At 51.8% G+C, this 24,044-nt stretch overlaps 1 protein-coding gene across 1 annotated transcript in view; it reads right to left on the bottom strand.

Annotated features, from left to right (window-relative positions):
* Positions 1 to 459: 459 nt before the first annotated feature.
* Scn4a (sodium voltage-gated channel alpha subunit 4) overlaps positions 460 to 24,044 on the bottom strand; it is a 45,959-nt gene continuing 22,374 nt past the window's right edge. Inside the window, exons 10-25 of the mRNA XM_021175424.2 lie at positions 23,048 to 23,257; positions 22,183 to 22,336; positions 20,003 to 20,241; positions 17,902 to 18,075; positions 16,223 to 16,579; positions 10,888 to 11,364; positions 8,952 to 9,087; positions 8,441 to 8,595; positions 7,471 to 7,644; positions 6,896 to 7,018; positions 5,233 to 5,511; positions 4,995 to 5,048; positions 4,663 to 4,800; positions 3,598 to 3,702; positions 2,703 to 2,973; positions 460 to 1,718 (exon numbers count right to left, since the gene is read on the bottom strand). Of these exons, the coding sequence (XP_021031083.1) occupies positions 463 to 1,718; positions 2,703 to 2,973; positions 3,598 to 3,702; positions 4,663 to 4,800; positions 4,995 to 5,048; positions 5,233 to 5,511; positions 6,896 to 7,018; positions 7,471 to 7,644; positions 8,441 to 8,595; positions 8,952 to 9,087; positions 10,888 to 11,364; positions 16,223 to 16,579; positions 17,902 to 18,075; positions 20,003 to 20,241; positions 22,183 to 22,336; positions 23,048 to 23,257 (4,302 nt within the window). The 3' untranslated portion in view covers positions 460 to 462. The remainder of the gene's footprint in view (positions 1,719 to 2,702; positions 2,974 to 3,597; positions 3,703 to 4,662; positions 4,801 to 4,994; positions 5,049 to 5,232; positions 5,512 to 6,895; positions 7,019 to 7,470; positions 7,645 to 8,440; positions 8,596 to 8,951; positions 9,088 to 10,887; positions 11,365 to 16,222; positions 16,580 to 17,901; positions 18,076 to 20,002; positions 20,242 to 22,182; positions 22,337 to 23,047; positions 23,258 to 24,044) is intronic.

Raw genomic sequence — 24,044 nt, 5'->3', positions numbered from 1 at the left:
TCCAGCAGCCAATTGGCTTGGTGCAGCAATTTCTGTACCAGAACCGGTTCCCCTTTTCAGGGCATTCCTGAGCCGGCGAGGGGTAGGGGGGAGCTGTGTCCCAGAATCATGGGGGTGAGAGGAGTAGCTAAGCTCTAGGGTCAGGTGTAGGTTTGGGGGTTAAGGTTTGTCTTTGTCCTGGCTAGAGCTGGGGGACCTGGGCTCTTAAAGTAGTGACAGGAAGGTGACCAACCCCTCCATGGTATGCTGACTCGCTCCCAAGAAGGAAACAGTATTTCCTCTGGCCGAGAGAATGTTAGAGCATTGTAAAGATGAAATCAGGAGGCGGGGGTCTTCAGAGCCACCTGACCCTGAACACAATCTCCATTTCCCTCAGCCCAGGTGTCAAGCCCTGTAGAGCCCCACCCTCTTCCATCTCAAAGCCCCATTCCCCAACTCTGCATACAGCCTTGATGCTGCTCTCTAGACAAGAGACTCTTTGACCCCTGGGCGCACTGTCTGCCCTTGTGGTGGTGATGATGGTGGTGGAGGAGAAGGAGGAGGAGGAGTCAGAGCAGTGTCCGAGCTGCTGGGGGCTGTGACTTCCGTGGTGGGTCCAGCATCCTCTGTTGAGCCTTTCTCTTTCTCCCCCTGGCTCTGCACACCGTTGTCCTCTTTCTCGGAGCCATACATCTTGTTCATGGTGTTGGCAAGCAATCCCTCCTTCTCAGGGGCCCCGTCGCCATTGCCTTCCTGGCTGTGGCGGTACATGTAAGAGGCCTGCTTCACAGAGCGCTGCAGCAGGTGGCGGCGGTAAGCCCTCTGGATTTTGATAGCACACACCTCCTCCTGCTTCCTCTTGAGGGTGGTGGTGATGGGCTCATAGGAGACCTTGGAGGGGTTGGCTGCCATGAACTTCTCCTCCATGGTCTGTTTGAGAGCATCCATTTCCCCAGAGTCACCCAGTACCTCTTTGGTCAGGGCAAAGAGGATGTCCAGGCAGTGGATCTTGTCCCCGGGTACCATGGGCAGGTCTAATGTGATAAGCTTGATCTTATTGGGCTTGGCAATTTTCAAGGGCTCCTGCAGGGTGTCCACAAAGTCAGAAAGGCGGCTGTAGTCGATGAACTGAGTTGCGTCAGGGTCGAACTTCTCCCAGGTCTCATAGAACATCTCGAAGTCGTCCTCGCAGAGGGGCTCACTGCTCTCTTCAGTGGCCACATTGAAATTCTCTAGGATGATGGCAATGTACATGTTGACCACGATGAGGAAGGAGATGATGATGTAGCTGCAGAAGAAACAGATGCCGATGGATGGGTTGCCGCAGTCACCCTTGATATTGGTGCCTGGGTTCTCCAACGTTGGGTCACAGTCTGGGGGCCCGCTGTTGAGGATGGGGTTCAGAAGCCCGTCCCAGCCAGCGGACGTGGTGATCTCGAAGAGGCAGATGATACTGTTGCCAAAGGTCTCAAAGTTGAACATGTCGTCGATGCCCGACTCTTTCTTGACGTAGGCGAAGTTAGACATGCCGAAGATGGAGTAAATGAACATGACCAGAAAGAGAAGGAGGCCGATGTTGAAGAGGGCAGGCAGGGACATCATCAGGGCGAACAGCAGCGTCCGGATGCCCTTGGCCCCACGGATCAGACGCAAGACACGCCCGATCCGAGCCAAGCGGATCACACGGAACAGTGTGGGTGACACAAAGTATTTCTGTATCAAGTCAGAGAGCGCGAGACCTACAGAGACAAACAGAGGCTCAGTCACGGAACTGGGGACATGGAGGGCTGGGGGCCTGGCCTGGTGTGCTCAACCCTCTGAGCACGGCTTCTAGGGCTCTTAGGGGTGCAGGGGATTACGGTGTCCTGACGGTTACAGGTGGGATATACTAAAATGGATGGGGAGAAGGGAGGAGAGAGTAGCCATGTGGTTTGTCCTCTTCTGTAAGATGGGGAGTGAGATGGCTTTGCTATGGAAAAGCAGAGCCGTGCCTGTTAAGTACATAGCAAATGTCTGGCCTACAGTAAACCCTCAGTAAACAGTAGCTACTTACTGCCATGGTTGCAGACATATCTGTTCTCCTCTTGGTCTATAGAGATTCTGGAACCCTTTTCTTATCTGTGTGTGTGTTTATACATGTATATATGTCCTTATTTGTATATATGTGTACATGTGTGTGTACATGCTTGCATGTACATTCTTATACACATATAGTGTGTGTATGTGTGTGTGTGTATGCATAGACATAGACCAGAGGAAAACCTAATGTGTCATTTCTCCTCAGATGTCATCCACCTTGTTTTTTGAAACAGGGTCTCTTACTGGCCCTAGGGTCCAATGATTAGGCTAGGCTGGCTGGCCAAGGACCCCTTGCTCCCCAGGGTTCCAGCAAGCATGTGTCACCATGCCCGGCTTCTTTACATGGATTCTGGGGCTCACACTCAGATCGTCATGCCTCTGCAGCAAGTGCATTATCAACTGAGCTACCACTCCAGCCCCATCTCGTGCTTTTGATTCAACATGTGGCCGTCCAAGTACACATGTGCTGATCCGGCCAGTGTGTCTCAGGGTGATAGGTGGCCTATGAGCAATGCCTTTGTGTATTAAAGGTGAAAGAATGGCAGACACACGTGTGTGTTTGTACATGTGTGTGTGCGCAGGTCTGCGTGCAGGAGGAAGGACTTCCCTGGATGGCTCATCTTGGTGTGGCCCTGCCAGCTCACCCACAATGGACAAGATGACAACCACGAAGTCGAAGATATTCCAGCCAATGGTGAAGTAGTAATGGCGCAGGGCAAACATCTTGAGCACACACTCCCCTGTGAAGACGATAATGAAGACCATGTTGATGTTATACAGGATGTCCACCTTGAGCTGGCTCTGGTCGTCCGTCTCCACCATCATCGTCACCATGTTGAGGCAGATGAGGATCATGATAGAGATGTCAAACACCTGCTTTGTCACGAAGTCGTACACCATGCCTTGGATCTTGTTCTGCAGTGACACGGAACATGCACACATGGGCTATGGGGTTGGGGGATATGGCCAGGACCCAGACAGGATGGGTATGGGTATGCATTGGGTGGCATGGGATGGCACAAAGATAGCATGGGGGAGGAGGGGAGAAGGGGGAGACGGTATAAAGGATAGTGGTGAAGGATGCCACAGGAGGGAAGACATTGTGACATTGTTCTCTCTCTCTCTCTCTCTCTCTCTCTCTCTCTCTCTCTCTCCCCTCCCCACCCCCCATTTTGTATTCGTCAGTCTCTACTATGGGACCTTTTCTCCCTTTCTCCCTATGATGTTGCCCAGTTCTCTCTACCCTTCTTCCCAAGTCATTGCTTGCTGGACTGTGTGGCCCTCCACATCCTGCTCCTGTCTCACAGGCCAGAGGTCCCACATGGGAAGGTGGGTCGATACTGGGAAGCTGCACAGGGATAGATGAGCGATAATCTAATAACAGGAGCCCAGAGACACTTGCTGTGCTTGGGAGCAGAGCCTTTGTGAGGTTATGAGTCCCCAAAGGTGGTGGGCAGAGCGCAGGCTGCATTGACTCCTGCTGGCCTCGTAGGCAGCAGCCTGTTAGAAGTTACAGGAGGAGGGCCCAGAACCTGGTACCTGAGGCCGGGGGATTGGCTTCTGGGGCTTCTTGGAGCCAAGCTTCTTCATCGCGTTGTAGTATTTCTTCTGTTCCTCTGTCATGAAGATGTCTTTCCCTCCAAAGTATAGTAGGACAGAGACAGTAAGACTGAGGTGGGTCCCTTTCCCTGCTTCCAGGACCTCCTACTTCAAATACCACCTTGAAGGTGACGTTACCCTTGAAGAAGTGTCTGATTGGGGAGACAGAGCTTTGGAGGGACAAGAGGTAGAGCAGTGAAGAAGGGAGAAACTGGGCCTACAGAAGTGGGGGAGGGGATGAGTCAGGTGGTGGCGGCGCATGGTTTTAATCCCAGCACTTGGGAGGCAGAGTTTGAGGCTAGCCTGGACTACAGAGTGAGTTTCAGGACAGCCAGGGTTACACAGAGAAACCCTGTCTCAAAAAAACAAAACCAACCAAGCAACCAAACATACAAAAAACCCCAACAACAACAACGAGAGAGAGAGAGAGAGAGAGAGAGAGAGAGAGAGAGAGAGAGAGAGAGAGAGAGAGAGAGAGAGAGAGAGAAGAAGAAGAAGAAAAAGGAGGAGAAGGAGGAGGAGGAGGAGAAGAAGACGACGACAACGACAACGACAACAAGGGGGCAAAGAGGGTTGTTTCAGGTCAATTTCCCAGTTTCAGGCTAAATTCTACCAGTGCTTCACTAATGAGTCCTTAGTCTGTATCTACATAGTTTCATTTATTGTTATTGAGGTAGGGTCTTTCTTTACAGCCTAGGCTGTCCTCAAATACACTATATAGCCCAGGCTGTCCTACAACGTATGAACTTATTGTCTCAGATATGTTAGTGATAAAATTCCAGGTTTATTACCATGTCTGTCTCTACATCAATCTCATTTTATAGATCAGAAAAATGAGGCTCACGGGGTCAAGCCCCTGCTCAGTCCCTAGTGAGATTTCCATCCATGTTTGCTGCCCCAGCCATCTAGGTCAGTGACTGCTTGGGGCTGCCCAGGCAGCTCACGCCTCTAGGAAAGAATAGAAGGATGGGGGCGGGGAGCCTCTGAGGAGGGCCAGATACTCATCTTCTTCTTCTGTTGGTTGAAGTTGTCAATGATGACGCCAATGAAGAGATTGAGGGTGAAGAAGGAGCCGAAGATGATAAAGATGACGAAGTAAAGGTACATGTAGAGGTTCACCTCGTAGTCTGGCTGCTCCTCTTTCTGCAGGATGGGGTACACACATGGAGTTTCTCTTTGATCCCCAAAGTACTGTGAGGAGGACACCCCTCCTCCCCAGGCTGCTGGCCTTCCAAGGAGATAGCGTGGTGGGGTGGAGGTGTCGGGTGAGAGTGGGGAGGGCAGAATGGACCGCTATTGCTGCTCCTCCAACTTACCAACTCGGTGACCCCACTCACCTCCCGGGAGTCCACAGCTGCATACATGATGTCCATCCAACCCTTGAAAGTGGCCTGAGAGATCACGGCAGGGCATGAGGGGGGGGCAGGGCACCACACACCACCATTCATGTTCTCCCCCCTTTCCTCGATCAAGCCCGCCCCCGAGACCACCTGCCACCCCACTGGGTTCTGATCCGATGAGGCACAACCAGGCACTTCTACCCATTTCTGAGCAGGCTCAGTGGGTGCCACTCACCACCTGAAGAAGGGAGAGGTAGCCGAGACCCACGTTGTCATAGTTGACCTTGACGTTCATCCAGCGGACCTGGCCAGTGTACATGAGGCTCTCACACTCGGACTTGTTGTTGACCACAGAGACGTCGAATCTCTCGGAGGTGGTTGTGTTGATGCAGTAGTAGAACTTTCCAGCAAACAAGTTGACCCCCATGATGCTGAAGATGAGCCAGAAGATGAGGCAGACAAGGAGCACGTTCATGATGGAAGGGATGGCTCCCAGAAGGGCGTTCACCACCACCTAGGGGCCAGGGTGGTGGTTGGGGTCATTGCTAGAGCCACTCTCTGGCATCTGACGGGGGCTCCCAGCTAAGATCAGCTAGGGGACCATGCAGGAGCTAAGCACTGCCACTCAGAAAGGGGCAGGGTTAGCCAGCCCGGGTGTGAGAGGAGTCTGCTGGGGTCTCTGTGTGTAGGGTAAAGGGTAGGATTAGGAGCTGCCACGCTGGTCTTCTAGAAAGGTTCTCTGCTTGGCTGGAGTCATTAAGGCAGAGTAAAGGGGCCAGGCTTCTCTGGAAGCAGCCCAGGTCATGGATGACAAAGCACAAGACAAACACTGCTTTCTCAGCCCCCATAGGAAACTCAGCCCACGTGACCCGGCTGTGACCCGGCTTGGCTCGCTGCTTCTGTGAGAGACACAGAAATGGCCTAAAAAAGAAACCACCTAGATCTGTGAAGCCACAGGATTCAGGATCAGGTTCCTGACCCTCACCAGCCCCAGCCATATAGGCCTACCATGCTGCGTTAGTCTTGGCTGGATCTGAGAACCGCCACGATCCTTCTTTAGGTCTTTTGAGACAGGGTCTCGCGTATCCTGCCCTGGACTTGAACTTGCCATGTAGCTGAGGGAGACCTCAAGTTTTTGCCGCCGCCTCCTGAGCGCTGGGGTCAGAGGGTGTGTGCTACCACACCTCATGTATGAGTCTCAGAGGGTTATCCTGAGCTTACTGCATGCCAGATAAGCACTCGACCAACAGAGCTTACCCTAGCCTGAGCTATGTCATGACCTCTGGACAGAGTCGGTGGCAGGAGCAGGGGTGGGGGCGAGGGGGTGCTGTGTTTCTTCAAATCACTCAGTTGGCTCTGAGCAGATTATTAGTGGGCAGAGGTCCCAGCACCAGGACTGGGGGCCTAGCCTTAAGCCAGCATCTTACATAAACTAGGAAGGGCAGGGTGCTTAGTCTGAGCCTGCTGCTGCCCTGGAATGAGTCTCATCTCCTGTCAGTGGGGGAAGTCCCACTGGTCGTGCCCTGTGTTTACCTGTTACTTCCTCTCTCACAGGCCTTTGGGGATCTTTTCTAAAGTGCCCCTGAACCCAAGGGCATGGCTCCATGCTCAAGAGAGACAGGCTCAGAACTGAAGCAGAAATACTTGTTCACGTGCTCATGTTACAGGGCCCTATGGGGGGCCCCCAATCTGAGTTGGAGGGGGGGCCCCCATGAACCCGCAGGTAGATCTTTCTTCCTGGTCTTGCCTCAAGCCTTCCAGGCCACTGCAGCAGCCTCTGCTGCCCTCCAGTGGTAGCAGAGTTAAGTTTAGAATCTACTAGAACCTGGGGTGGGAATGGGGTTACCTGGAGATAGGTCACAGCCCTAAACCTCAGTGTCCCTCTATCCACTACTCACCCTCATGCCTTCAAATCGGGACAGTGCCCTCAGAGGTCGCAGGGCCCGGAGCGTGCGCAGGGATTTGATGGGCCCCAGCTCAGAGTAGCCCAGCCAGTTAGCCACCAGGCTGATGATGGAGACCTGGAAGAAGTGCGTGCTCAGGAGGTGGAGGGTCCCTGGCTTTCTTCTAGCCTGGGACACATGAGAGGGGTACCCCAGTTTCTGTGTGTCTCCTGTAGACCCCATCCCTGATGGATAATCCTGTCTTCTGGGAAGAGTAGGCTTGTGGCCTCTAGCACCTGTAGGACCAGGGTTCACCTCAATGATGTCACCTACAACCATAATTGGGAAGGGCAGTACCCATCTCCTCAGGTTCCGTGTATCTATCAAAGAGCATATAAGAATTACACTGGCAGGGATCATAAGGCCCCAGGTCTGGGCTGTCATGTCTGGGAAGGAAGAGGCTGGTCTATAGGGAGCAGTGCTAACCTGGGAGCTCTGACTGTGTCAATTCAGATAGGTCCTACCTCCCAGAGCCTGGGTTATCTAAAGGTCATGACATCCGGCTGTGTGGCCAGATCTGGGAGACTCACATCCACAATGAGGAAGTCGAGCCAGCACCAGGCATTGGTGAAGTACACCTTGAAGCCGTAGGCCACCCACTTTAGCAGCATCTCCAGGATGAAGATGTAGGTGAAGACCTTGTCAGCATATTCCAGGATGGTTCGGATGACTCGCCGCTGTTCAATGTAGATGTCCTCGAAGGCCTGGGGACACCAGTATAACCCACAATGGCCAGGGGTTCAGCAGCTGGGGCAGCAAGCTGTTCCCCACCCTGCCTGCTGTTGCTGGTTTCACAGGACATAGGCTGTAGCACCTCTGGGAAATTTCCATTCCCAGTCCTATCATCAGGAGGGGGAGGGGCAAGATTCCTGGTAGGGAAGGAGGCTTAGCTCTCAACACTCTGTTAGGGGTCCACAATAACGTTATCTTCAGTTCTGTCCGCCCTTAACTCCAAATTCCCAGGGCCCACCTACCTTCCTATTGGCTGAGGGGACAGGATCTTCAAAACAAAGGGACCAATCTTTTACTTTAAGAAACTAACGCTGAGCCGGGGAGATGCCTTATCTGTTGTGCAAGCATGAGAGCTGAAGTTTGGATCCCCAGAACTTGTATGGAAGCCGGGTGGCAGCAGCAGCCTGCCTGTAACCCCAGGCTTACGGAAGACAGAGACAGGGAATCCCTTAAACAACCCAAAAATCGAGCTCTGAGTTCAGTGAGAAACCCTGCCTCAATGCAAAAGATGGAGAACAACTGAGAAAGACACCTACCATTCACAACACGCTCTCGTGTGTGTGTGTGTGCGCGTGTGCGCGTGTGCACACACACACAGACACACAGACACACACACAGAGCTAATGCCATCTAGAAATCCAGATGAGTCCCCCTTTAGATCCTCTGGGTTTGGCCGTGTCCTGTTTGCCTCCATCCTTGATATGGAAGCCTTAGGAAGCAAGGCACCCACTCCTGCTCCCACCCTGTCCCCTGGGGGAGGGTGCCTACCAGGGCCCCGCTGCTGAGCAAGATCATGAAGACGATGAAGGTCTCAAACCAGTTGTGCTCAACAATCTTGAAGCAGGCCCTGCGCAGTGTCCACCACATTTTCCCACGGCCCTGGGAGATGTCCACATAGAGGCAGGGGCAGCGCTTCACACAGGCTGGGAGGCAGGGCGGGAACATGTCACTGGCCTTTGGATGTTTCAGAATGCACCTCCCCACCCTCTGCCATGCTACCCCAAGACTGGGGCCCCACCTCCTCCCCACAACTGGCTCCATCTGGTTAACACAGCAGGGACTCAGGGACTCTCTCAACAGCCCGAGACTAAGATGCTTCACAAGGAAGCTCAGGACATCAGCTCTCCCCATGGTCCCCCATCTCAACAAGCCTAGGCTCTTTTGTCAAATGCCTCTGGGGCTCAGGTGTCGGCTCCCCAGGTAAGGCAAGGTGAGCAGAACCATTTCTGTATTTCTCCTCTGGCCTGGGTGTGGGTGTGGTCTGTAGGGGTGTCCTCACCCTCTGTGAAACACTCTTCAGGTAGCTCCCCCTCAGGGTTCTCCTCAGCCTGCTCCTCAGGGTCCTCTTCGGGGGGCTTGTAGTCAGCTGTGCTGCAGACGGAGGAGTTCCCGTCGTACAGGGGCTGTAGTGGCTTCTGTGGGAACCACAGGGCATGTGACTCCTAGGTCCCAAGAGATCCCTTCATTCTCCCAATAGGTGGGGTAGTATGGGAGACCAGAGAGAAAGAAGAGAATAGAGCAGGAGCCACTCATTCATTAGTTCATTCATTCATTCACTCACTCAGCCCTTATAAAACTACCACTGTGCCCTGGCAAAAGCACCCTAGTGACAAAAATGTCCTCAGTTCTGCCCTCATGGTACGTGGCATCTAGGAAAGCACAAGGGTGACATGAGAAGGCCTGGGGAGGAGTGTGGGGAGGATGGGAGATGGGCTGTGGGGTGGTGAGGTGGGGGGGGGCTGGTTGGCTCAGCCCTGTGGGGTCCTAGGAGGTGTAGGGATATATGAAGGGGTCAGTAGAAGAAAAGAGGCCTGAAGGTGCTTTTGCAGGGGCAAGGTTAAGAAGCGGAGCCAAGACAGATCTGGGCTGCCACAGCTGCAGAGAGCAGGCACATGGTGCCCCCAGAGTCCAAGCCTTGCCACCCCCAGGGTCTATTTGGCTGAGAGACCCAGAAAGGATGGAAAGTTTTCCCCAGCCAAGGCTCCGGTGTGGCGCCAAGGGAATCTGATCATGGTGGGGGCAGGGTGTGGGGGCTGGAACTCTGGCTTAGCTAGTTCTCCTCCCACCTCCTAGCGCTGTCCCAGGCCAGATTCTCAGGCTGGCCTCCATGCTTCAGGGAGATCCTTCACGGTGAAATCTCTGAAGAGAAAGATGAATTGGGCAGTCCCTCCCACCTGTGTGTGTGTGTGCCTGTGTGAGTGTGTGCATGTATGTGTATGTGCACATGTGTGTGCCTGTGTGTGCGTGTTCTCATGCACATGTAACTAGGGCAGTAGTCAGAAAGCCAAGAGTGGGCGGGTCTTGCTGCCAGTTGACAGAAGGGAAACTGAGGCACAGAGCATTTGATCAATCAGGGCATACACTGGACTGCTGACTTCACCTTTGCACGTTAACTCCCATGATTGCCCTTTAAGCTCTGCTTGCAGCTCCTCAGATATCTTGCCTCCCCAGAGTCACGGACCTACCACTCTCTAGCTAGCCCCTCCCCCACTGAGTTCCTCATACCGAGGTCGAGGTTGGTGCCACGTTTCCTAGGGTATTTATAGCACAGTAGGCACTCAAGCCCCTGCTAAGTCAACGAACCACATACTGGTGTGTGTTGGGGGCTGGGATAAGGAGTCAAGAGTTTTTAGGGCAAAGTTCATTAGGTTCTAGTGCCCTAACGGGCCTGGGGCAGAAGGGTGTCATGGGTAAATGTCCCTTGATTCCATCACATATTAATCCTTTTCCTATTAGGGCTGCAAGAAAAGTGAGGGGCCTCAAAGCCAGCTCACCCCGGGCAGCCCTGACAGGGTCCCACACTCTAAAGGTGACCACCACCTGTGTCTCCCAACTCCCGTTGGGTTCTCTATCCTTGTATCCTTGCCCTGGCCCTGGTACTCAGCCCTACACAAGGAAGATTGGAAGAGTCCCAGAGGAATTCTACATAGAAATGTGAACATGCCATTATCAGCCAGCACGGGGGGCCTCGGGGTTTCGGATCAGATCTGAACATATTTGGAGCAAAGACTTAGCAGGGCCTTCAAGCCCAGAGAAATATTTAAGAGAGGCCTCTTGGGTTCCTAGGGGTGGTGCTGATGTGCCACAGATAGGAACATTTGTCAAAGAATGCCACGTGGTGGTAGAAAGGGCCACCAGGTGGCATTCTTTAAAGTAATGTAAAGCTAGGTCTTATTGGCCCTTATCCTCTGCAGGCAGACACTCAATGGCCTCACCTTGATGTCCTCAGGCTCCGAGAAGGTGTCAGTCTCCTCTTCTGTGGGCATTTCCAAGTCGGACTCCTCGGAGGCAATGGGCACATGGATAGTGAGGTAGGGGTTGTTGATGAAGTTAAGGTGGTCCATCTCGATGCTGGAGCGGGGTCCATCAGTCAGGCCCACGTGGTTCAGGATATGATTATCTTTCAGCTCCTTGTTCCCATCTTCCGGTGGCGGCTCCTTCTTCTCATCCTCGGGAGGGCTCTCCCCGTTTTCCCCAGCACCCCCAGGCTCGCCGAGACGGAGCATTATGTCCTTGAGGCTCAGGATCTTGCCATGCAACAGCCCCAAGAGGAAGGTTTTGGCAAAGGCGATGCCCCACTTGATACGCCCGATGGCGATCTGTAGGTTGTTCATCTCACCATCTTCATCTGATGCTGCCAAACTGTCAGCACTGAAGGAACTCAACAGGAGAGCCAGGAACAGATTCAGGACCTGGGAAGCAAGGGACAGATGGTCTCAGGACAGCCCGGGTCTGGGGTCCTCAGGACTATACAGCGGAACTGCCTCATGTTGGGTACTTAAAAGGACGCCATCTACCGGGCAGTGGTGGCACACACCTTTAATCCCATCACTCAGGAGGCAGAGGCAGGCAGATCTCTGTGAGTCTGAGGCCAGCCTGGTCTACAGAGTGAGTTCTAGGACAGACAGGGGTGTGTAGAGAGACTTTGTCTCAAAAACAATCAAATAAACAAACAAACACAAACAAACAAACAAATAAAAGGGGTGCCATCTAGTGAGGTGTTCACAATTGCCAGCAGGAGGGTGGGGTGCTGGTATCATTCCCCCTTGCTATAGAAACTGGGCTCACATCTGTCATAGGACCGTGCTGCTCAAAGCAGTGGCAGGGTCCACCAGATGACAGAGGCTCTGACTGTGGCTGCTCTGTGCTTCCTCTGTTGGGAAAAGAAGAACAAAATTCAACTCCAAGCTCCTAAAGCTTTTTAGAATCTTAATCTTTTTAGTTCACTTTTAAAAGGAAGTCTTAGGTAGCCCTCGTTATCCTAACACTCACTGTATAACCTAAGCGGGCCTTGAACTAGGGATCTTCCTGCCTCGGACTCCTGAGGGGTGGCATCAAGGGCATGTACCACTCACTTGCCTAGAAACCCTAATCTAATCACAGGTGCCCCCCCCTTCTTGGATTAAATAGAACTTGTAAAAAAAATTAGTGTGTGTGTGTGTCTAAGGCAATAGTCCCTGAAACTGGAGTTATAGGAGGTTATAGCTATCAGGTTCTTTCACATCCAATATTTGTGCTAAGACTTGAAGCTGGGTCCTCTGTTTAACCACTGTGCCATCTCTCTAGTCCTTAAATGAGGCCACTCCCCAGGAGCAGGAGAGCTCAACTGGGGGTCTTCTCCTCTACTGCTTGTTCCCTGCTGCTCTGGGAGGGACATCTGACCTGCAGCCTCCCTACCCACTCTAGTTTCCTTCCCTCATCTCTGTGGACTGGGTCTTAAAAAAAATCATAGATCAACCCATCCAGACCCTCCATTTTATTGTCCAAGGGACAATGACTACACACCTGCCACGTGGCCTCAAGGAGCCCACAGCCTAGAGAAGCAGACCTTCGATCAGACAAATCCAATACTGTGGTCAGAGGTGGCAATAGAAACTAGGGGGTAAATTTTAGCACCATGCTACCACAGATCAGCCTATTAGCTGTCCGGACATCCTACGCCTCTGTTCCCTTATCTGTATGATTCAGGTAGTTCCAGCACACTGTGATGGCTAGAAGAGTTCCAGCACACTGTGATGGCTAGAAGATCAATACAGATAGAACGCGTAATAGGTACTTGAATTGGCAGCTATTACACACATGCTGTGCTAGGTATGAAGACTGAATGAGTGGCCAACCCCAAAGTTGGGCTAGCGTTTTGTAAGTAAGAAAACTGAGTCCCTGAGAGGTGGAATGATTTGTCCTGAGTCAGACAGCACAGCCAGGACAAGATCTCAGGTTTCTAGTGTCATTATACAACCTTAAGAGAGCACCACTCCTTTATACTACAAGACGAATTGAATCCCGGGAGGCTCGAAATATGGCGGCCCTCCCTCCCACCAGTCTTTAAACAACAGGATGAAGGTGAAGCTGTCTGGGGTGGTTGGTCATAGCTTCTGCCTGACAAGGGCATAGCTAAGGTCTTGCTCTCCTGGGTATGAGGGAATGAGGGAGCTTATGTGTGAGAATCTACTGTCGCTGACTGTCTTCATAGGCTCCACTGCCTGGCACCATCAGTGTCCTCCCAAGGTCTTCTCATCATGGGCTTTAATGATCAGGTTAACATGGAATCTCTCAAAATTATGTTAGAATCTTTTCAGAGGAATGTGCTTAGAGTCACTGCCTCACATCCCATACCTTCCTGCCATTGCCCCCACCCACATTTACTAGTCGTTCTTCTCCCTCTGGGGAGGGGACATCCAGCTGCCAGAAACACATTTGAGATGGGAATTAGCTGCTCTCTGGGTCAGCAGGGTTTGCACACGGCTCCTGCCTGGGACAGAAATAGCTTCCTCAGGCAAAGAGTGGGGGAGGGGGTGAAAGAGGGAGGGCACATTCCCTAGGGGGCTCTGTGGGGTAGGGTACTTGTGTCCTGGTCCTTTACCTTTTTACAGTAACCCAGAGGAAGTGATCAGGTGCCAAGGCTGTGGAGGGTATGAGTGCTCACGAGCCCTGGCAGGGTGCCTTGGTGCCCTCTGGCAGACACCTGCTTCTCTGTAAGCCTGAGAGGGAGAGGGGTGAGAGGGGTGAGAGGAGACAGCACCCAAGGAAATGGCCACAGTCTCTTCCTGGGCTGCTGCAGGCCATCTGAGCTAATGGGAGGAGTCACAGAGATGGGCTGGAAAAGAGCTGGCAGGGTGTGTGTGTGTGTGTGTGTGTACGTGCGCGCGTGTGCATCTGTGTCTGTGTCTGCATCTGTGTCTGTGGTGTATCAGTGCACAGAGGCAGTGCAGTGTCATGACTACAGATTCAGGAGTCAGAAAGCTTGGCTTCAAATATAGTAGCTCTGAGCCTTTGCTTCCTGGTCCAGCCCTCTTAGGGTGGTGAGGATGGAGTGAATACTCAGACCCAGCACAGGACTCTGGGCAAATGCTTGACCAAGGGCTGCTGGCATCAAGGTTACCAAGTCACTGCCACTCTCAATGATGCTCTGGTTATTAGAGCCCCACACCCAGGCTCTAGTCCCACTTCATCATCTCAAGAGCTGGGCATTTCTGGGTGACGCCTCCTCCAGGGTGGAGACAGTATTCCCTGCTTCACAGAGCTGTGCTGTCAGAAGCTTCAGGCTAATGGCTGGAGCTCCCCTCCCCAAGGGGAGACAGTAGCCAATTTTATTATAATAATTATTAACCCAAAGCTACCCATCGCTAACATCTGGCCTCCTTGAATTTAGAGCCTAAGTATTGAGACCTGTGCCCTGTAACTCTTATGACTACACCATTGGGTATCTTTGTTTTCCAGATAGAACCTTATAGATAGAATCCAGATAGCTAGGCACCTCTGTTTTCCACCAAGAAAAAAACAGGTGAAAATTACTGCGAAGCATGTGCCAGTGAGATGACCAGAAAAATGTAAAAGGGCTTGTCACAAAAGTGGTCCCACATTCTTTCTCTCTCTCTCTCTCTCTCTCTCTCTCTCTCTCTCTCTCTCTCTCTCTCTCTCTCCCTCTCCCTCTCTCTCTCTCTCTCTCTCTCTCTCTCTCTCTCTCTCTCTCTCTCTCTCTCACACACACACACACACACACACACACACACACACACACGGTGGAGCATGCTTGCAAATCTCAGTGCTTGAGTAGCTGAGGCAGGAAGATCTTGAGTTCAAGAATAGCCAAGGTAACAAACAAAGAGACAAACAAACAGAAAGTGGCACAAAATGTTCATGACCGCCCTTGTACAAAGAGCTAAGTCTCCTAACTCTTTTAGCCACCCCAGCCATTAAATCTACAGTCACAAACTTTGACTTCAAGCATGCCATCCCCCTGACTCCCCCTGACTTCAGAACACTCTCCGAGGAACTGCAGTTCTGATTTCTCTCCTGTAATAGTCCCACAGTCTCCTCCAGCTGGGGTGACACCCCCTCCCCCATCAGCACCAGCCCCCAGGCAGAGCTCAGCGATATCTGAGAAGCGCTGACCCAGCAGCCCACAATTCCTCCAGTCTTTGTGAAGGACATGTGGGCAGCCTCTTCCACCCTCTGTTGCCCAGGGCAAGTGTCAGCCACCACAAGGGGCAGCTGAAGGCAGCACTAAAGAGCCCTGATGGAAGAGAGCTGACCTCTACCCCAAGTGGTAGTAGAGGATTTGGCCCTACCCCAGCCACAGATATGTTGGCCAGCTAGACCATGAGCCTCACCCCTGACCTGTCTGCATCTCTTCCATGCACAGCACCCCCCCCCCCAACCCTGGGTGTGCACACACAAATACAGCCTACAAGCCAGACATGGTACACAGCTTTACTAATGGGCCTCAGGAAACTGAAGCAGGACTGCTGAAAGTTCTAGGCCAGTCTTGGATTATAGAGTGAGCTTCAAAAACAAACACTGTCTCTGAACCAGTGACAGCAGCTTTGTGTGGCGCTCCGAGCCTAAGCTCTGGAGTTGGCCGAACTAAATTCTCCAAGACTGGGGACAGGAACCTGTTTTAAGAAACTCCTCCGGATTGTTAGGCGGACAATTTTGAAGCTCACTGAGAGGAATCATATAAAATTACCATCTTGGGAGGCGGGGCATAGAAAACATTTTTAAAAGTTAGATTTCTTCATTTTATTTTATATATGTTTTGCCTGTGTGTGTGTGTGTGTGTGTGTGTGTGTGTGTGTGTACCACATGAGTGCCTGGTGCTGGAGGAGGTCAGAAGAGGACATTGATCCCTTGAAACTGGAGCTATGGATGATTAGGAACCACCATGTGGGTGCTGGGAACTGAACCCAATCTTCTGCAAAAGCAACGAGTGTTTTTAACTGCTGAGCCATCTCTCCAGCCCCCACTGGTATTTTGTTGTTTGTTTGTTTGTTTGTTTGTTTGTTTTTTAGACAGCCTTGCTCTAGAGCCCAGGCTGTAGGGGCATTCACTAACTAGCCCAGACTATATTTGAACTCTCCGAGATCCTCTGCATTAGCTTCCAGAGTGCTGGAAGTATGGTGTCCACCACCACCAGGCCCCCAAAGACCAAGAGTTTTATACAGCTATACCTTAATGAACAAGCCCCTCAAAAGAGAAAGAAAGGACCTGAACATGCTTCATGGATTTCCTGTGTAAGAGTCAGGAAGCTTGCCTGACAGCCTCACTTACCACCAGGTTGCCAATGACCATGACCATGAGGAAGACGGTGAGGCACATGGCCTGGCCGGCCACTTCCATGCAGTCCCACATGGTCTCAATCCACTCCCCACAGAGGATGCGGAAGACGATGAGGAAGGAGTGGAAGAAATCGTGCATGTGCCAGCGGGGCAGGCTGCAGTCTGAGGCAATCTTGCACACACATTCCTTATAGCTCTTGCCAAACAGCTGCATGCCCACCACGGCGAAGATGAAGACGATGATGGCCAACACCAGGGTCAGGTTGCCCAGTGCGCCCACTGAGTTGCCAATGATTTTGATGAGCATGTTGAGTGTTGGCCATGACTTGGCCAGCTTGAAGACACGCAGCTGCCAAGAAGAGACAATCCGAGTATGAATGAGTTTTGGGTCCACCAGCCAACCCCAATCCCAGCGAGCCCCAGGAGGAAGAGCAATGTCCAACAGTCTTAAACCCCACCCTCCTGATGAGCAACTTCAGTTTGTCTCTCTGTTATTGGATGTTTATGTCTTACCCCTCCTGTCATCCACATTTAAAAGTAAGATGTTCTTATCCATCGAAGATAAAATCTGAAGTATTTACAAGCAAGATTATATACCAGAATTTGCTTTAACGTATTCTCTTCAGGGCTGGAGAGATGGCTTAGCAGTTAAGAGCACTGACTGCTCTTCCGGAGGTCCTGAGTTCAAATCCCAGCAACCATATGGTGGCTCACAACCATCTGTAATGAGATCTGACGCCCTCTTCTGGTGTGTCTGAAGACAGCTAAAGTGTACTTACATATAATAAATAAATCTTTAAAAATTAAAAAAAAATATTCTCTTCAATAAGAGGAGATCATTGAAACAGGAATTGCAGCGTGTGGGGCTGGAGAGTTGGCTCTGCAGTTCAAAGCACGGACTGCTCTTCCAGAGGACCTGTATTCAGTTCCCAGCACCCACATTTGGTGGTCCACAACCACCTACTACTCCAGCTCCAGGGGATCCAACATCCTCTTCTGGATTCTACAAGCACCCACAGCACAGACATGTGGCATACAGACACACACATATAAAATTTTAAATATTTTTAAAGATAAAATTATGATCAATATGCTGGTGGCTGTTGGGTGGGAGACAGACACCCAAGGGGCTATTATACTTCTGCTACACTCTCTGCTGTTTGCACCCTCCTGATGACATTTAAAAAATAGGAGTGAGCCGGGCGTGGTGGCACATGCCTTTAATCCCAGCACTCGGGAGGCAGAGGCAGGCAGATTTCTGAGTTCGAGGCCAGCCTGGTCTACAAAGTGAGTTCCAGGACAGCCAGGGATACACAGAGAAACTCTGTCTCTAAAAACAAAAAACAAAAAACAAAAAAAAAACAAAACAAAAAAAGGAGTGAACTTCAAGAGGTAGAGCAAAAATTAGTAATTCCTAAGCCCCAAGCTTGTTACTAACTCATAATGAGGATTTGTCTTCCTTCAGGCCTGCAACATGGAGCTGAAGTCTAAGGTCACCTAACGTTGGCTCCCAGGGCGATCATTTCGGTGCCCGACCCCAGCCCTGGGTAACAGAAAGGAAGGACTCTCTTTCTCCTCCTTTACAGTTGAGCTTCCAAGGGGCCAAGTGGCATGCACAGGGTGGCCTCTTAGGGAATCTCCTCCCACCCTCCTCAGCCCCTGGGTCTGTACCAGACGGAAAGAACGGAGCACTGATAGGCCCTGCACGTTGGCCAGGCCCAGCTCCACCAGGCTGAGGGTGACGATGAAGCTGTCGAAGATGTTCCAGCCCTGTTGGAAATATTCATAGGGGTCCATGGCAATCAGCTTCAGCACCATCTCTGCGGTGAAGATGCCCGTGAAGACCTGTGGGGTGGGACAAGGAATCCCTGTCACAGAGCCTCGTGAAGAAGGCTCCCCTCCCCCACCTCCTGGCAGAGGCTTTGGGGACTGAAGGGCAAGCGTTCAAGACCCAGAAAGGGGGCAGAGAGCAGTACTCACAGCCCATGTGTGCATGCAGTGTCTGGTACAAAGGCCATGTCATATGAACAGGTGGGTACAACATAGACCCATTCCTATCCATTTATGGATCTTGTGACCACAGTCAAGATGCTAACGTCTTGTGTCTTTGACCTGATCGTAAAGTTCAACGTTCGTGAAGTGCTAGTCACACAGACCTCATTGGCATGCTGTTCTCTACAAAACTGGAGGATTATCACACTCTTTCCACAGTTAAGCAATGGACGCTCAGTGACGTGCACCCCAGCTCCCTTTAAGACAGGTTCTCAGCTCAAGATTTCTCCTCTGGGCTCCAAGTCTCCCTACTAAATATAACTCCAGGACGTAGCAAACTTTACTTTTTGATTTTGAAACATGTATCATGTAGCTCGGGCTGGCCTTGAACTCACTACAGAGCAGAGGATGGATGACCTTGAACTGCCTCCACCTTCCAGGTGCTACGGTTACAAAAGTATGTATTATCACATGTATTATCACGCCTGGCTTTATTCAGCTCTGGGAATGGAGGTTTGCACATTAGGGAACCACTCTCTACCAACTGAACCACATCTCAACCACCTAGCGAGCTTTGATGGGCACAAGGTCTCGGGCAGGGACAAAAAGGAATAAAATTGATAAACAGGATCAGATCTGCCTCCTCAACCCCAGAGCAGGTACACAAAGGCCTCACAGCCCCTTAAAGTTCACTGGGCACGACCCCACTCCTACCAGGCACCAGCTGCTCTGGGGTCCACAGCCTGCCTAGGCACACACTGGATCCCTCCGAAGAACTTTCCCTGGCCATAGCAGGTGCCCAGATAGCACCACAGTGTGCAGTGGGTGGGCAGGCAGACAGGTCCTGCCCATTTATACACACTCTGGCAACTGTGCCATGCCTGGAGCACGCTCTTGCCTCCCTTGCCCAGCCTGGCCACAGCTGCTTCACAAGATAGACATATGTGCGTTGAAGGCTGAGGATTTGAGTGATTTGGGAGTTTCATGTCCCCTACCCACCCAGTCCTGCCCCAACCCTCCCTCACATCCTACACTGTGAGTCTGCCTCTCCCTGGAGGTAGGGGCGAGAGCCTCTTGCCCATTTTCCACTGGAGGTGGAATGGGACAGCAAAGCACATTGGGAAGAGTGGAGTACAATGGGTCGGGGCTGGAGGAGGAGGCAGAGGCTTTCCCTTTGTCAGGCTCCACTGGGGCTGGCAACGAGGTGCTAATGCTCCTAATGGGTAAGGATAAGCAGTCGGATCAGAGCATGTCAACAATAGCCAGGCAGCAAAGGGCTCCCGGAGAGAGTAGCGGGTGAGGCTGGAGAACAGAGAGGCCTCTGGGGGCAGGGGGAGGTAGACCGCTTTTGCATTTGGATGTCTCTGGCTATATGGCCCCACTCCCAGGTCCCTTGGTCTCTTTTAGGCTCGTGAGAGTCTATAAACGTTGAGAAACTTGTTACCTACCCATTTACTCTCTCTCTCTCTCTCTCTCTCTCTCTCTCTCTCTCTCTCTCTCTCTCTCTCTCTCTCTCTATCAAATCCAATATCAAATCCAATTCCAGGAGGTGGCCTGGATCCCAGACCTCCAAGAATCCCGATCCCAGCTCACTCCACCTCCTTGTTCCCAAATGCTTTGAAGTTCAATTATTGTATCTGCTAGACCACTGCCTGTGCCTCCTCTGTACAGCTCATGCCAGCTGTCCCCACATGCCCTGCATGGTCACACAGCCCAGGCAACCACGCATCTGTCCTGTCCTCCAGATGACCGACCTCTCCTTCGTCTGTCCCCTCCTTACCAAGTTGCCCACAGAGAGCACGTTGTCAAAGTGCTCGGTCATGGGGTAGTGCTCCATGGCCATGAAGAGGGTGTTGAGCACGATGCAGATGGTGATGCCCAGGTCCACAAAGGGGTCCATGACGATCAGGAGGATAATATGCTTGAACTTCACCCACGGGGCACAGCAGTTCCAGATGAGCACTTTGTGTGCACACTTGTACCACCATGGGGGGCACTTCTGATGGGCCTCTTCCAGCTCTGGAGGTCATTGCAACGGGTTATAACGGGCTATCTGATGAAGAGTCTCTGCCTGGCTCAACTCTTTCTCTGTCTAGCTCTTTGCTCCTCTTTGGCACTCCTCTCAGGACTCCCTTCAGCCACTGACAGGCCTGCTCTGACATCTTCCCTACAGACTCCGCCTCATGGGACATTGCCCCGTAAGCTTAGCTTTCTCTCTTAAAGATTTATTTATTTATTATATATAAGTACACGGTAGCTGTCTTCAGACACACCAGAAGAGGGCATCGGATCCCATTACAGATGGTTGTGAGTCACCATGTGGTTGCTGGGAATTGAACTCAGGACCTCTGGAAGAGCAATCAGTGCTCTTAACTGCTGAGCCATCTCTCCAGCCCCCTTCTCTGCCCTCTTTTGCCCACCCTCTTAATAAGGCCTTCTCTAGCCTCGCCCCACAACACCTCACTCTCAGGACCTGTTCTCTCCGAGCTCAGCCCCCTCGCGCACACCTCCTTGGTAAGCCTTAACCCACACCCCTCCCTAGAGCTCTGCTTTGAATGTTACCATTTATTTGAGTTCCCACAATGCCCTCCTCTCAGTGAGCTGGAGCTGAGCTATCTGCCAGCCTCTTGGGACTGGGATTCCACCAGGGGAGAGAGATCCCCTGGCCTCTGTCTGGGTTCCGGAGTCTTTAGGGAACAGAGAGTCCACTTTAGGGGGACAGTCCCCAGTGCTGCCAGCCAGAGTTCCTGAAGGCCTTTCCTCCCTGCTGGTGGTAACATAGGTCACTCCAGATTGTCCCTGAGCATAGACACCTTTCCCTCCAGAGACTTTCTGGAAACCGCCTATTCCTGCCACCCCCAAGCTGTGGGGTCTATGGGATAGGGCTGTTCCTTCACATGGCCTCCTTCTGGATAGGCTCTCCAGCACTGGGAACAACAGTCTTGACTCCACCTATTTAGCAGGTGAAGGCAAGACATTAGGACAGGACGGATGGCAGGCCCTTGGGGACTCTGAGTGGGGCTGGGGTTCCACCGAGGAGTGAGAAGAATGAACCTCTTTGCAGACTGTGCCAGACTAGTCTGCCTGAGCTACTGTGGGTGCTTCAGCGAGATTGGAAGCCCGAGAAAGAGACCACAGCAAGAGCAAAGAGGGTGGGAGCTTATTGGGTCAGCTCCGCCCAGTTTTCCCTGGACATTTCTCCACCACCTCCACCCTCTGGCAGGACACAGTCACCTGAGTGCAGAGTGTAAAGTCAAGTGAGATGGATCCCTTCAAAGGTTTACAGAGCCCTGAAGAACTCTAGACTCTGCTTTTAACACTAAGTAAGCCCTGGGGAGCGACTGGGTCCCTTCTCTGGGCCAGAGATTCTTTCTAGCCCCCTTCTTCCTCATTTCCTTCCTTCTTCCACATCTCTACTGCTCCTTTCTTCTTCCCTCCCTCTCCCCTTCCTCTTTACCCCGACATACAGCCATCTTTCTTTCTTTCCGGTCAGTTATCCGTTCCCCCGCATCTACTATGCTTCTGTCTGCCCTGTCTGGTTACAGATTTTTAATTCTCCTCCTGAGACTCTGGGGTACCACAGGACTTGTGGAGAGTCTGTGATTCTACTTGGGGGATTTAACCATCGATCTTTAACCTGTGCCCAGGAAATAGTGGAGTAGTTTCCGGAACACCAGGCCTTCCTGGTTAGTATTATTAGCCTGTCCTTCCCCGTTGCCTTGGCAGCCCCAAGAGCCCTCCCGGAAGCCCCTAGTTCCTGCAATGGCCTGGCCTTACAGCCAGAAATGGGCCAGGTTGACAGGTCTATATTTAACCCAGCTTATTTCTTTGGTGTCAATATTAAGTTACTGCCCTCCTGAAACTGGGTCCAAGCAGGCCCCACCCTACAGCTCAGGAGGCTAAGAAGCCTGGTGGGCAGCGCAGGCAGAGTAGGAGGGGAAGGGGGCACAGGGCACTCACCCTCCATAGCATCTGAGATGGCACTCTCTGCGCTGCAGCTTGGCCTCGGGGGCCCCTTCTCCCCGGATGTATCCAGGCTACCATTGCAGTCTTTGCTGTGGGTTGGGTCCCCATCTGCCTCCTCTCCACCTTCCAGAGCCTGGGCAGCCTTCGCCTATAAGTCAGCAAAGATGACAATTAAGAAATTTCACTCTGGGGCTGGAAAGATCTCTCAGGAGCACTGACTGCTCTTCCAGAGGTCCTGAGTTCAATTCCCAGCAACCACATGGTGGCTCACAACCATCCGTAATGGGGGTCTGATGCCCTCTTCTGGAGTGTCTGAAGACAGTGACAGTGTACTCACATACATAAAATAAATAAATAAATCTTTAAAGAAAAAGGAAAGAAGGAGATTTCACTCTGAGCCAGGAGTATGAACATGCTGACCCTTACTGAGACGTTTGGATGACAGGCACTTTTCTTAGCTGATGTCAAATCTAGTGCATGTAGGAAAGGGACAGTCCTTAGTGGCAATTGAATGACAGGGTAAAGACAAGGTAACCGAGGACCCTTGACCCTGAAGAACCCTCAACCCTAAGAGAGAAGCTGCTCCATGAATAATCGGGGACCCCATCTCTACCTCAACAAGGACCCAGAAAGCAAGCAGCCATAGGCCTTTACCCTAGAGGGAAGTTCACATTTGATGGTTGTCCTGAGGCAGCAAAGCTCCCAACCTGGGGCTTTCTGCTCGTTTTGCCCCACAGTCCTTTCTTTCCTCTTTCCCTTCCTCCCCCCAGCCTGCCTGGAAGGAACTAGTCACTAAGTCCAGGCCAGAGGCAGGGAGACCCTTGGCTCCTCACCCTAAGCTCCCTGCCTGGGTCCACACCTTTTCCATTTCCTCCTGATGTTTTTTGAATTTTTCAAGCATCTGTTGGAACTCCTCCTCTTTCTCCTGGTCTTCGGCCAGGGTAGCCTCGTTCTGCTCAGCGTACGCCATGGCCACCACCGCCAGGATCAGATTGATGAGGTAGAAGGAACCCAGGAAGATGATGACCACAAAGAAGATCATGTAGGTCTTGCCAGCGGCTCGAAGGGTCTGGGGATGCGGAGAGAAGGAGAAAGAGAGAGAAGGAGAAGGCGGCTGTTGCTCAGGTGGGGAAGCAGAGGAGGGTCCCTCAAACAGCCCAGAGATTTGGGGGTCTTGGAGACAAGGTACGGCCATCCTCAGCAAGTCAGCCATATTCTAGAGAACCTCAAAATACATGCGAGTGGCCCAGGCATTCCAGCCTCCCATATCAGAGCTGTGGGGAGTCCACATAGGCACCCTGAGGCCAGAAAACCAGGATGGACAAACAACAAGCAGGGCCTGAAACCTTGCCTTACCCCATATCCTGGTGCCTAGTACACATTCAACGAACAATAGACCTATGATCATTGTTATTATTAATCTTGTTAGAAACGCTGCCAAAGATCAGAGGAGAAAATCATTCATTCTCAACCCACCTGCCACACACACAGTAAAGACCAAGTGCAGGCATCCCTTGGTACCCTGGGAATTGGTTATATCAAGACCTGCAGATGCTCATGGCTCCTCTAGGAAAGGATGCAGTGTTTGCATCCAACCTAGGTACAGCCCCCTCTTCTAATCCTTTCTAGATGACCCATGGTATCTAATACAATGTAACTGCTACGTATACCGTGGCTGGGCTTGCTAAGTTATGGAATAAATATCTTTGCCCATAGAATATCTGTGTGTGTTTTCTGAAAAGGTGTCTCATCTATAGGTACAGTTTTTCCTTCTGAAATACTTTATCTCTCACTTACACATTACCGGGACTTGGACACAGTACCTTGTGTGCGCTAGGTAAGTACTCTCCCATTGA

The sequence above is a fragment of the Mus caroli genome, unplaced genomic scaffold (genome assembly GCF_978045245.1).
Source record: "Mus caroli unplaced genomic scaffold, Mus_caroli_1 scaffold_13, whole genome shotgun sequence".
Taxonomy (NCBI): Eukaryota; Metazoa; Chordata; class Mammalia; order Rodentia; family Muridae; genus Mus; species Mus caroli.
The sequence above is the reverse complement of the archived record's forward strand: the minus strand, read 5'-3'. Positions and strand labels throughout refer to the sequence as shown.